The sequence below is a fragment of the Nestor notabilis genome, unplaced genomic scaffold (genome assembly GCF_000696875.1).
Source record: "Nestor notabilis isolate BGI_N333 unplaced genomic scaffold, ASM69687v1 scaffold9918, whole genome shotgun sequence".
In the NCBI taxonomy this organism is placed as follows: domain Eukaryota; kingdom Metazoa; phylum Chordata; class Aves; order Psittaciformes; family Psittacidae; genus Nestor; species Nestor notabilis.
The window spans coordinates 24,856-39,849 of record NW_009941544.1 but is presented as its reverse complement, the minus strand read 5'-3'; the positions used below and the strand labels follow the sequence as shown (position 1 = coordinate 39,849).

Genomic DNA, 14,994 nt, shown 5'->3' with positions numbered 1-14,994 from the left:
AAAGAAAGTAAAAAATGGGTGTGGGGGGGGGGGATGGTGAGTACAAATTCTGGGCATCTTAAAGTCCAATGGTCCATACTCCGATGAACTCCAACAGAGACTGAAGTGAGACCACCCAATCTTGAAAATTATCATGAAGTAACAACAGAAATTCATGAATGCCAAACCAGTTTTCTTCATCAACAACTGCGCTTTTCCTGCTTGTTCAGCTCCTGCAAGCTAAACACCTCATGATCAATCACCCGCTTTTAAATGCTCAGGGTTCTAGACATTACTGTCAGTTGCAAGGCACATTAATGAATTGCAGACACACTCTTTGGTCTCCTGCTGGTGCATGCTAATCCATTTTATTTAGTGTTGCAACCAAGGAGAACATTTTAATCATCATAATGTGAGTGCCAGTGCTCATCTGATCATACTCATCATAGATATGACAGAATGCTACGGTCTTGAAGAATATTGCTTTTCCTCTCTGCTAAAGTTTAGCCCTCACAAAATAATATCCATACAACTTAGCTCTTTATCATAAAAGCAATGTACTAAAAAAAAAAAAAAAAAACTCCTTTTGCGACATTACTTGCTGAGTTCAGCTACATCAATTAAAGATTGAATTCATAAACTGCATTTAGTAAACTTAGTTGTAACACATTTCAAAAATGGTAAGTCAATAACAGAAGATATATGCTAAATAATCAATAATTTGCAATGGCATATCACAGTATTTTTAATTAGAGCATGGAATTCACATACACTGACATATACTCATACCTCTCTTTAATTTTGTGGAATGAAGACTTCAGTGAGGATATGTTGCCTACACTGCCTCAGAAGTGCTCTGCTCTTCACTGTTGTAATGGCTCTGTAACTTTACATAAGTACTAATATTTCAGCTATGTTAATTAGCTTAATACCTGAAGTAAAGGATGCAGACCAAGGGAAAAAAGTGATCAGTGTCACCACTGGTATGTTTAAAGTTACTTCTGAACCAAACATGGCAACTGCACATAAGTAACAGGTAGGAAGGAAAAATGTTGTGGTTTACACTGCCCTCAATTTAAAGGAGAAAAAGCAAATCAAAGCTATGAAGTAGATTTTCATCATGTCTCCTGTGAGAACCAATTACAATTAAACAAGAATCAACGTCCAAAATAACATTCTAGCTGCATTTAACTCCACAGTAAATTGAGCTATTGAAAGAAGAAAGATGTAAGTAGTATTCTTTTTTTTTTTCAGTTTCATTGTTATCTCAAGCCTTCTTACTGCACACACAAAAAGAAAACATGCCATTATTTAACTGCTTATATACATATATATGCACATGTACCAATTATACAACCTTCAGGTTCATTAAATGAAGAAATAACTCAGTGTGATTTAAAATAAGTAAAGGCAGACCTGGTCTACCATTATACATGAAAGTACACGTAACGCTTCTGTGCTTCCTATATGTAGGCCTTTTGATCCAATAGACTATTTTACTATGGTATTCAAAGCCAAGCTATAGGTTCTTCAATGTAAGTAACACATATAGTGACAGATAATGTTCTCAGGATCTCTTAAAGGAAAACTGTTTTCCCCAGTTACTTCCTGCCTTAGTTGTTTCTGATGTCATGCACAGCAATTGACCATTGCCATGGTTTTGAGCACGGAAGATAGGAATGAATTTATTGCTAAGGAACTGCTCGGAAATTAGGAATACAACCTTAATGTATCATCCCAGCTACAGCCTGATGCAAACAACTGTATTTAAAAGAGGCTGGATCATTTGCTTCCACTTCAAGTCACCAATGTACCAGTATATTTGATTTTAAACCACTTGGTATTAATTTTCCCCCCTCCAATATATTCAGTAAATTTTGGGTTTGTTTTGTTTTTAACATCTTGCTACAGATCTGTATCATTCTTACATAAAGAGTACATTTTGAATGAATCACACAAGGACAAAGGAGGACAAATGTTCATTTGTTTTTTCTATCACCTCCACCTATTTAAGGCATTCCGGGACAGGCTCATTCACATTTGTAAACATGTTTGATCATGGTCTGCACCAGCAATTAAGTAGAGAACTCTTGCTTTAGAGAGCATCTTTATAGAGAGCTTCCCAGTTATTATTACAAAATATCATCACAAAATCTCCAAAAGGACACATGCGCTTGGGGCGGGGGGCAAATGAATGTGGGGAAGAGGGAGAACACAACAACACAGAAAGCACTGTTTCCTGCTTTACCATTCTCAATAATTCAAGTAATTCCACCTTCCACCCCAGTGCATACCAGGCACTTCTCTCACCACCTACCAACTCTCTGAAAGACCCATTCTTCCTCTTGCCCTCTTTTGTTGCCTTCAGTCCTCTAGCTTTTTCCTTACCTTCCTTTCCAAAAACATCAGTTGCTTTACTCAGTATTTCTCCTAAGATCTCACAATCTTTAAGCAACTATTTTGCTTTCTATTCAACCTACATTCAACGCCTCTACCCAACTCTTTCAGACTGTTGTTGCCATCACCTTGGACTCATTTCATACTCACAAATACTATCACAGTGATACAACAGAGAAACTAAATACAACAGGCTTTTTTTCCATGATGCTTTAGCATGACAAACAATCATTGCCACTCATCTTCAGGACTTCATTTACCTACTATTCTCTGTTCACATTCCATTGTTAGACACTTTCCACTGTACTTAATAGACTCCCTACTTAATTTTTTTTTAAGGACTCCTTTTTCTCATCCCTCATGTTCATGATTATAAATTAGGATTACATTTTCTCCAGGGAAAAACAGAACATTTCCTAATGAACAATTCCATTGCATAGAATGATAAATTCTTAGGGCTGTATACCAAAAAAGTCACAGATTTCTATGTCTACCCACGAATCCCAACCACATGGCCTCTGGCACTGTATTTCACAGATTCATAGAATGGTTTGGGTTGGAAAGGACCAACCAGATCATCCAGGCCAACCTCCCTGCTGTGGACAGGGACACCTTCCACTACAACATGCTGCTCAAAGCACTCCCCTGTAAGCCTGTGTTTCTTAACAGAGATAAGAACACACCTCTGCTCTTATACACAGAGACACACAGATACCCCCCTCCACTTCCCACTGACATTCACATCCTTTCCTCTGTTTCAGAACACCAGCCTCAAGCATCATCTTTGACTTGTCCTTCCACCTATCCCCTTATCTGTCCTCTACATTATCATACCTTTTGCCATATTCTACCTGTTGAATATGATTTCCTGTATCTACCTCGTTTGACATCATTCAGTTTTGCTTTAAGTGCACCATTAGCATTAGAGAGGAAATGAAAATTACTAGGCACTCTCTTAGTGGCTCACTCAACATGAATAAACATGTCCATCTGCCACAGAGCAAATCATTTCAATCTTTGACAAAACAAAAAACCCTCTGAAATCAATAAGAGCATTGAGCCAAAATGAAATAAGAGGGTTTTGGTAAGAAATGGGTACTACTGCTTGCACATTACAGAGAAAATACTCATCACTATTCAAGTTTTAACTTGAAGTCACACATGGAGGAAAAAACGTCACAAATAATTATGGCACACAGCCATACATACCATTCCAGTCTCTGTATTTGGCAAAGTTTCCTCAAATATCCCAGGTAAATACAGCTGTTTCAGAACCACCCAGAAAAGTTACAAAGAGGATCCTAAATTCTCTTTATCAAAGCCAAATTCTAGTGTGAACACTGTGATGCCCAGCTCCCCCCCCCCCTTCCCCCCCCAACTACAGGGTGTATTTAAGATTCACTGGTATCTACTGTCTAATGAAGGGGGTACAGTCTAGCAGAGCCAGCAAGCATCTGTCAGAGCCCTAGTGATGGTCATGAAGGAGAGGTTTTCACTGGCACCATCATAACAGACTGACATTTCAAGCCAATCTTTGAGCTGTCATGAAGGATCAGATGACATGTTTTTATTTAAGCACGAATGATTTTGAAGTAGAAATGGGAATTTCAGCAAGTTGCAGGTTGAACAAATTGATTCTGTACAATCTATTTTTCACTTCTGCTCCAGAGAGGAAGTTTAAGAAATTCACACTACATGCAGAGTCAAAAGAAATTGATGGTTTCATACTAGCAGTATATCACTGCCAGAAGCTCAAGCTAAACCAATCACTCTTTAACTAGAAATGGGCCCAAGACATGATGTTCTGATCTCAATCTGAACTTCATGAAGTTCACGGTGGTTATGTTAGGATTTGGCATTTGGCTTACCATCTTCTCCACTTTTAACAAAGAAAGCTCTTTCATAGTAACAGCAGACTCTCCTCTATTGAGTTTAATCGAAATCAATGAATCGGCTTGATCCGATCTCATTTCAACACTGTAAGAAGTCTAAATAGGTGTCTTTCAGCACTGTAGTTATAATAAACCCCTCTAAGTCTCTCTGGGAGTCATTCTAGTATGGATGTGAATTCCAATATGAACAGGATTTGAGGACATCCCTGGACATATTTGCCTGATAATTGCTGGCTGAAGCACAAACTTGAGACAGGGAAAGAACAACAGAGCCCTCTAATGGATTAATCCTGTAGTACTGGGGTCTTTTTCAGTGCTGCAGTAACTTAACTCTGTTTTCAACTTGAAAATAGAACACAAGAGGTACAGAGAGAAGAATTACAGACTATTACAGACTATAAAAGCTTAAAGACTGAAGCTATTTTTATTGCTTCCTAAATAGCCAGAAATCACACAAAGTCATTTTTGAAATGGAGGACCATTTGATATTTTTGGTTGTAAGTAAATAAACTTTGGGAAGAAGCTGGTTTTGCACCTTTGTTTGTAATATACACACAGAAAGAGCTGACAGGCTGCTCACATGTCTTAACATTCATTCTGTTTCATGGCTTGATTTTGATTTGCCTTCTGCTGCACTGCAGTCAGTGATCTCTGCAGAGCACCCATGTAATAGGAGGGAATAAGTATCTAGCAAAAAGGCCATATATGGGTTTGCTTTCATGATCAACTACGGCAAATCTGAAATTAATGATGTTGAAGTGGCAGAGTAGATATTACCTACCATAGAGCCACACAAGCAATAGAATCAACACACACATGCACACACACAATAATAATTCTTCAAAAATCTGTAAGAAAGTAAATTGATGTGGGGGAGCAGTCTTAGATTATTTTAGTCATAATCTGTAATCTGACAACATAACCGATCAATCAAGAATCCTTCAACAATGAATGGTTCAGTAACAGTTTTGTATCAACATACAGTGTCAGAAAAAGTGACTCAGCGTGGTGGACAGAGCTGGGAGTGCCCCATATCAACAGAGGCAAGAAAGATGCTCCCACGTTATATGCTGTTTTACTAACAGAAGGAAGAAAGCAAAAATTGGATGCTTGGTAACTCTGAAGAGAAATTCCTTCACAAGTCTGTATACCTCATTAAAGTACAGTATTTGTCCCTTAGTCAAGAAGCTCAGAACATCCATAAGGGATCACTCAAAAGCATTCAGGGGCATGAGACACAGTATTGATTCTGAAGCTAGAAGTGGCTTATTACAGTGAACATCCATAAAGAGAAGACTCTCATAGATGAGAATACAATCCAGGGATTCTCACTGATTAAATACCATGACAGAACAGTAACACTGATCACTGCAGCACAGTGTGGGTCATCTCACAGGCAGAGACTGTAAAGCAAGGTGGTCAACTTGTTTCTACTGGAATGATGCAAGAGAACATCAGTGAAGTGCAGGGTCTTGGGGCAGGGGGGGAGGACATTTGCATTTTGGTTTTGTCCCTCCTTAAAGACCTCTAACTATAAACTTTACTTAAATAAACAAACTGGCAGGTCACCTATTCATTACAATAATCAAGACTGAGATTTCAGTTTAGCTGAAGAGTACCATCAACTACGAAGACAAATTTCTCTCCATGGTGCTCATTCAGCAAAACACATGCTGCAGGCTTAAATTCACATGGCATGTAGCCAATACCCTTCTGGTATGTCTAATGTCACACGTCTAAATCATTTGTGGAGTTTTGTTATAGCTACAGAACAGTACAGATCCATAAACTGCATCACATGTGTGGCGGGTTGACCTTGCTCCAGCGTGGGGTCCCTCCTACAGAAGACAGTCCTCCACAAACTATTCCAGTATGGGTCCCTACCACAGGCTGTAGTTCTTCACAAACTGCTTCAGCATGGGTCCCTTCCACAGGGTGCAGTCCGTCAGGCACAGACTGCTCCAGCTTGGGTCCCTTCCATGGGGTGCAGTCCTTCAGGAAAAGACTGCTCCAGCTTGGGTCCCACACAGGGTCACAAGTCCTATCAGCAAACCTGCTCCAGTGTAGGTCCCCCACGGGGGCACCAGTCCTGCCAGGTGCCTGCTACAGCACGAGCTTCCCACGGGGTCACAGCTTCCTTCAGGCATCCCCCTACTCCAGCATGGGCCTCCACGTGCTGCAGGGACACAGCCTGCCTCAGCACAGTCTGAACCATGGGCTGCAGGTGAATCTCTGCTCCTGAGCCTGGAGCACCTCCTACCCCTCCCCCTTCTGCACTGACCTTGGTGTCTGTAGAGCTGTTTCTCTCACACATTCACCTTGTACAGGTTTGGGTTTCTTTCCCTTCTTACAGAGGTGCTACCACTGTGGCTGATGGGCTCAGCCTTACCCAGTGGCAGGTCTTTCATAGAGCTAGCTGTTACTGGCTCTGTTGGACATGGGGAAAGCGTCCCGCATATTCTTACAGAAGCCACCTCTGTAGCCCTGCCCACTACCGAAACCTTACCACACGAACCAAATGAAACATTTTTTTATTAGTTGATTGTTGACTGACCTCAAAAAATGTACCCAGAAAGTAAAACTTACTGTGCTCCAAGGAAGAGAAAAAGTAGGAAAAAAAAAAAAAACCCAGCCTTTCTCAGCCTCAAATTTTCTGCCATACCCTGGGAAAGAATAGTAAAATCTCATATTCAACATTATGCAGTCCCTCAAGCCCATCTAAATAATTTCACACTTGAGAGGATAACAGGAGATGAAGTGAGATGACCTCCAAAATGACAAGTCTGAGAGACCATTCACATTTGAAACAGGAGTTTGCCTGTACACAAGTTTGAAAGAAAATGAGAACAAGGCACAAGCATGTAACAACACCTCCACCAAATGCCCTCCCAGTTTCCAGTTACTTGTGGGTCATTGATTTCCTCACACAGAAGTAATACGTACCATTTCATGTCCTGCAATAGATTTTTCTTCCACTAGTTCACACAGTTGGATACAATTATCCTCATTTATCCCCCCTCTACAGTACACTAAACAGTTCCACAGTTAACTGCTTTTTATTATAACAGTCATGACCAAAACAAAACAGAAAGCCCTAGATTTTGGAAGCTAAAATACAGGCCTACATCATGTTTTTTAATATGGATTTGTTTAAAATACTACAGTGCACTCAGAGACTGGCCAATCTAGGTTCTTAAAAACACAAAGAACATCAGTTTGGAACATTTAGCTGAACTATTATTTAAATACCACAACCTACTTCTGTATAGTACACTTTCCACAGCACTGTGTTATAGGACAGTTAAACCAGTGCACAAAATACGCTTTCCGATTTAGCAGAGTGCTTATAGCACAGATTTTCAGAGTCAATTAATCCCAGCCCTGACTCTAACCTGTTGTGACACTTAGAGCTTTTCACTTCACCTCACTATATGTTCGGGTTTTTTCCATTGTACAATAGACATAATAATACTTGCCCTGCTTTTTGAAGTCTTCTGAGAATTGCAGCAATAAAGTACTACATAGAAAGAGATATGCATTTATACTGAAATACGCCTATTCACAAAGAGCTACCAATTTCCAACTCACTAGTTAAACCATCTTTATAAGCATTCACAAAAAGCATATGAAAAATTTACCTGCTCATTTTTGCAGATCCACACACTACTCCCCTGAAGTAGAATAAAGATTTTGGCTTTGTATCCTTTCAGCTCAAGATACCCGCTTTTCTCAGGGGTGACAGAAGTTTGAGACTGAGAGCTGTTATGAGACTGTGATTTCAAGGCACTGAGCATCGTATTAACCCAGTCATTCCTTTCTTCTAAACAAGAAAAAAAAGACATACAGTTCAGCAGCAGCTACATTCTTCCTACATATTGTTTTCTTGTTCTTCCTACTATGCTATGCTGGTTGATGGTAAAGCTGTATAACATCAGATAAAACATACACCTTGAAAAGTAGGGTGTAAAATAAAAATAACATCAAAGTCCGTACCAGTGAAGATGTTAGCAAAGACAGACAGTCAATTAACTCCCAACAATCAACACACAAATTGTAAGTCATACAAATGGATGGTCAAGTTTCTTAAAATCACGTCTACTTGTTCTAAGATGCTTAATTCCAGAGTGCTTAAAGAATGAAGGAGGCGACAGCTAGCATGTTTACCTTATGGAAGCCAAATCAATGAGAAAGAACTACAGGAATTATGAAAGCAAAAACCAGGGAGCCTGAATATCAGCCATCACTGAAGAGGCAAGCCATCGCCAATGCTATTCTATGTTTCACCATGCTTTTAAGCAAAAACATTTGGCAATTTACAATCTATTCCATTAAGGTGTACTGGTTAAGCTCCATATTATCAAGGGTACTGAGTAATTAAGAAAATGCATGTTTGAGTATCTTCGCATGCATTATTAATTTAACATCTTACAAATACACGAACACAAGGAGGTGAAGTAATAAAGTTCCAGTCTCATTCACTATGTTCAGATATTTCATCGGATTGAGATCAATATACTTTAATGCTGAATACTCTGAATGAGTTAAGTCGTGCCCCATGCAATTGGCACATCATGAATATTTGAACTCTTTGCTCTGAAAGATTCAGGTTGTAAAATATAGTGATGGGGTACAGGGAGGGAAGGGAAGTTCTATCCACAGTACATATAAAGATGACACAATCAGTGCCAAAAAACTGCAATGAGCACTGTAACAACTGTAATATGCTTACTTCATACATGTGTGCAACCAAAAAAACTAAGAAGGAACAAATTTAAGTATCAGCAAATAGTTTGAAGATGAGGAAGATAGCAGCTTGAAAGACTAGTACTAGACAGTTAGAGAGAGTCATCCAAGTTCTCTCAGAAGTTTTGTTTTCACACACACCTTTTCTAAGTACTTCAAAAAGATCACTGGAATGCTTCACTATAGTTGAGGGCATCAAATTACTCTGAAAGTTTGATGGTTTGGTTTGTTTTTTAATGGATTTTCACGCCAGCTAAAGAAAATCATGCTGCATCTGAGCAGACTATGCTCTAAGTCATCGCTGTCCTCAAACTACTTAAATTTTTACCCCACCACTGCCCCTAAACTTTTGAAAGCATTACATAGAGAGTTTTTCCCTCTAGATATTTAAATCAATAGAAAAATAATGTATTCTTGATATACCAAAAAATAAATCAGTGAGCTGAAAGCAAATAAAAGGAGCGCTATAATCCACTGATTGCAGACCAACACTGGTACCAAGGGACACAGGTCAATGAAGACAATGATATCATTCTTTATTTTGTTACTCCAGGAGAAAGCAATGAAAGTTAAGGACTAAGATCCACAGGATGAAATATGTATTAAAGTCTCAATTTCAGAATCTTTGAAAAGAAGTTAATTACCACTCAAATAGTCTCAGAAAAATTCCCAACCACAAATCCAAAGAAGGAATATCATCAAGTAACAGTTTGTGCACATAACTGAAAGGAAGCTGGGTTATTTACATAGTTTACTATGAACACATCATCCAGCTCTGGCTATACTAAGGACCAAATTACTCGTACAGCACACATTTCTAACCTTAAGAGAGCAGCTTTACAGGCAGGCCACTGTATCCAAAGATGCTTACATATTAAGTGAAAATGCAATTTCATGTATAACAAGTGGCTGCTCTGAATACATTTTATAAGTCAGTATAAGTTGTTAACATTTTTATGGTGTGCAAAGGCAATGGTCCATAAAGCAAATTATGGCCCTACAAAATGTGTTGCACTAAGATAGTTATGTTCCAATTTATAAAGAAAGTAAACAAATTTGGAACAGAAAGGCAAAAATAATAAAAATAGACATACTTAAACCCAGCTAAGAACACAAAATTGCCCAAAAATTATTTGAACCAAACCTGATAAGCAGGATTTGTTCACTAATGCTGAACTCCTGTTATAGCCTGCAGCGAATATTTACAACCAAGCTCTAACCCATAAAAATGGGATTTGATAACGGAAATGCTGAAACCCTCAGCTATAATGTGTCTGGCATGTAGCTGTAAATACATATTGGTATCTTTTCTTTTTCCTAGGTATTCAATTTTGATTGTTTCCACAAATAAGTCATACATGTACTGATACTGATTTCACGTATTACAGCTGTAGGTTGATAAAGCATTACATTAAAAGGCACAGTAACTTCCCTACTACAATTTACATTTGTATTCTCTACCAACACATGGCTGAAAATACTGTAAAAGGCAGAAAATAAAGGCACACAGAAAAAAACAGGTTTCCTTTGATCACAGCATCACATTCCAGACATCAACTTCATTGTTGCTCTTTCTCAATTTTATATCAAGTGGTGACTCGGAGCAGATGGCTGAGAGCACACAAGCTGTAAGAGCTGCCAGTGAGGCTTTAGGAACGTCCAGACAAATCCATCTTTGGGAAGGATGGGGGAGGAGGCAGAAGAGTTGAAAACCAGTATTCTTATTCTAATATTTTTAAAAGCCATTCCCTGACAATTTCAGTTGTTCTTACAAAGTTTACAGTTATCTCCAGTTTCACTTCATGAGCCCAAATCAGCTGGATTCCAGAAATATCTCTAGCAATATAACAAGTTATATTTTACAAACATAATTTATCAGCAGTGATCATATGGCTTTTTGGCAATCACTGGAATTACACACGTTCTACTTACCTTCTTTATCTACACGGAAGACGAAAGTCCTATGGGATGTGACTATTTCAAATTTATTCTCCCCGTGAACTCTTACTGTTGCTATAGCAGAGAGCAGTATTATTCCCTTTGAGAACACTTCCTAAAACAAAAGTGCAACAGAAATAGTTAGTAACTCTCATGGAACGTTAAAAGTCTCTCAGGTAATACTACTTGCCTCGATGTTTAGGAAGTTCACATAACACAGGATGTGCTCCTAGAAGTTCACCACGATATTAACAAAACTGAATCAGTAAGTAAACCACTTCACTACCTACACATCACCACCTTCTCTGTTACGGGTCTATGCATACCTATTGCCTTCTAACAGAGTCAAATCCCATGGTGAGATAGAATGCATATACTTGAGAAAATACTTCATAAATTGTCTAACAGCACTAATACCACGGCATATCATGCTCTCTTAAATTTACAATTTTATGTCAAAGTAAATTGCACAGACTACAATAAAAATAAAACAAAAAAAAAGATATAATTATACTTATAAAATAGGATCAGACAAGAGAAAAAATTGTGCCTTCTCCAAGCAGAAAATCCCAAAGAATTCTGTTTCTTCCCCACTCCAGCGTGGCTAGCCAATGAAGACAAAGGTAAATACACTGATTTTATCCCTAATTTTGAACTCAAAGGGGTCTCTGGACTCCGGAAAAAATCCACTGCCCTGTCATTACTAACTAGTATCCTCAAGCTTGGGTAGGGTAGGTATTTTTCTACTATGTGAAGTAGGAGGACCCCAATATTTGCCAATTTCCAACTAGGAATCAGGACAACTGAACACAGAAGCAAAACAGGAAAAAGGAATTGCTACAAGTACTTTCTCTACCATAACTTGTCTTTTAAGTTAATTTACCTAAGTATTCCCAAGGGGTAGGGGTCAGGTGGGATGTAGTGCTCATCAGACATACAACATTTCAGAAAGATTTCTGCAGAATTCCTGGATTCCAGAGTTAATGCTGCTGATCCTGTCCCCACTATGCTTTGATCAATTAGTTTTCCAACAAAGACAATCCAGATATACTGCTAAGATTTATGCTCTGACGCAGTAATAGTCCAAGAGTCAGCTCCCCATAAAGAACTTGTACTGCAGTAACTTTCCTTCTGAAGCATAAATTATTACAATAGACTTTATACAAGGACTTGAGGAACCACTGTGAATGCTAAGCATGAAGGATACACAGGATTTTTTTGTTGTTGTTGTTTACCGAGTTTAATATACTACTGATTTTCACCAAATTCACTCTTACGTTGTTTCACTTCTAGCTACTAATATACATCAGTTAATGTAGTTTAGCAAATAAATAAATAGAGGTATCGAAATACAGCAGTAGTGAACATGTTACTGTAATTACACACAAGAACTCAGTCACTCAATTATCTTAACATTGCACATCTATTTTTATTATGGCTATACTTAGAAGAGAGATTTTAACGTATTTGTTAATAAGGTTAGACATTATGTCAACTACCAATCCTTCACAATAGCAAAGCAAACATTACACGCGCTGTTTCTAAAGGTGTTCAGATATAATTATATTATGGTGTTTGCAGGCATCTACTGGCCGTATTTGGTACTGTAAGAGAGTAATTCAGACTGTTGCAGACAGCTATTTTATTTGCTTGGGAAAAAAAAAAAAAAAAAAAAAACACAAACTCAGAAACTCAGTTTCCTTTTAACCTACGTAAACAATCAGCACTTTTAAAGCTTGATTTTCCAAGGCATACTTATTTTCAAATACAGTTTAAACCACAATAATTTCTCAACCCTTTTTCTGCAGCAGCTTCTCTTTCCCAGGCAAGAAATAATGACTACTGTTAAAAAGCTCTTGTTGATCAAGATACAATTCCTCTGTTTGAAATACTCCCGACCAGAAATTAAGTGAATTATTTAAGAATATAGAAAACAAAAACACACACACAGAGCCAAGAACCTGACTGATACTGCTTCTGTTACTGAGAGGTGCACACTAGTTTTAGAGCTCCTAAAAAAAAAAAAAAATCTCTAACCTAACTTCCGGGGGGGGGGAAGAAAAATGGATTTTTGATATCAACTTCTGTGATGAAAACTTTTATTTTCAAGAACATCCCAATGTCACTCCTTGACAGATGTGCTTCAGAGTTAGGATGAAAGATCCTGGAAAACACCATTTTTCACTGCTTTGGCTTTCCTTCCACAACAGATTGCTTATGACCTATTTCAAGAATGAAAACGATCCACCTGTTTTCACAGTGAACTTTGATATGTTCACATACAAAATAACACAACAAAATACTTAAAAGTTCTCTACATGAAATGGCAAGACATTTTCCTAAATCACTAATATATTTGTAAATTTTAAATCTTAGGGACCTGAAGATTGTTTTTACTTTAAAATTTCAACATAACCAGCTAGTTTTGCCTTACTATAAAGTGCATGCTAGAGCACCAGAGTTCTGCCAAAAGTAGGAAGAAATTCAAAACAAAAGCTGTGCATATTAGGTAGCTGAAAAGAATTCTCTAAGTCTACCTTCCCCTCTTCAGTTTGCTCTCACTTCAGTTAACCACATTCTGTTAAGACAAAACCACACAGGATGTTGCTCTGACCACATAAAGCTGCTCTGGACCATGTACATATAAATGAACAGCATCACAGATTCAAACAAAAACTGTTCCTAGGTCAGATGCTTTTTGTAGAAAACTAAGTATTTTTTCATATATTCAGACATAAAGTCTCTATTAATTAGAAGACGATGCACAACCAGATCAAGTTAGAGAAATATTTAGAAAATTAAGGTTTAAATAATTCAGAAAATCATTTAGATGGAGTAAGTACACATTTTCAGGAATGCTGCCCTCTGTGCCTTCCCTGCCCATCCTCTACTTGTTTCACTCTTCATTAGCCACATAGCACACCACTTCTTGAGAACCTCACTCCTCTCAAGTTCCTAATTCGAATGACAAATAGAGCTATTTCACAGGTAGTGTTTCTAGGTAAAATAAACAGTTTCATTCCACCTAGTCTACCCTTCCCTGTTTGCAATAATCAGAAAAATACTTGAGTATGGATTAATTTCCTTTTGAGAACTACTTTTAATTGATATGTGAAACCAAACGTGTAACATGCTGTCTGTGTATTAACATCCTTGGGCAAACACATTAGAATAGATGGAACTTGCCATTAAGACCTAAAGTTAAAACAACAACTTCCCCATTTAAATATATACATATAGGTAAACACGTAGCTAGGAGGAGGTACCCACTGCCTTGCAACAAACTGTGTAACTATCCCTGTCTTTCACCAGAATCATCTCCTAAGGTGCATGGAGGTCTTGATGGATCTGCAAACAGTTGCTCACAATGTCAAAGCAACAACACAAAAGCAACAGCAGGAACATGTTGGTATCCATCTAACAGGCAATAGGAATACTCTGGGCATGGGAGTAGTGATCCAGCAGAGACCACTGCACCAAAAACTCATGTTCCCCAGTGACACTTCTGCTCACCCAACACAATCCCACTGTACACTGAGAACTATTGGTAGCCTACTACGTTTTCCTCCTATCTGCGAGCTACTCCAAGTTTCACTAAATTCTCAAATCCCAGTACTGGTTTAGGCCTCGCAGTTCTCAAACATACAAAGTTCTAGACACAGGTAACTCAAATCAAACACACAGATTTGGTCACACTATACAAATACAGACCAACCAGCAATTCTGTCAATACCAAGAGTGAGGTTTTATACTCAAATTCCAGGAAAAGTGAGACAAACAGGCTTCAGAGCAAGCTTTTTGCAAGGTCCTGATACTCCAACCCATCACAGAGTCCCTTTGAATAGACAGTGCAGAGTTGGTAGCTTTCTATGCATTGTGTGACACACTAAATAATCCCCTGAGCTGAAGGCAAGATTTCTGGAATCTCCTATCATAGATGAATACACAAAAAGCACTATTCTACAGTAATTGACCTCCAAGTAACTTTTTCAGTGACCTTCAAAAGAAAAGAAAAATCCCCACTGCAGATACAAGATTCAGAATT

General features: G+C 38.2%; 1 protein-coding gene across 1 annotated transcript in view; it reads right to left on the bottom strand.

Annotated features, from left to right (window-relative positions):
- ARAP2 (ArfGAP with RhoGAP domain, ankyrin repeat and PH domain 2) overlaps window positions 1–14,994 on the bottom strand; it is a 114,432-nt gene that overhangs the window by 81,154 nt on the left and 18,284 nt on the right. The window contains exons 7-8 of the mRNA XM_010020956.1: window positions 10,944–11,064; window positions 7,907–8,088 (exon numbers count right to left, since the gene is read on the bottom strand). Coding sequence (XP_010019258.1) covers window positions 7,907–8,088; window positions 10,944–11,064 — 303 coding nt within the window. The remainder of the gene's footprint in view (window positions 1–7,906; window positions 8,089–10,943; window positions 11,065–14,994) is intronic.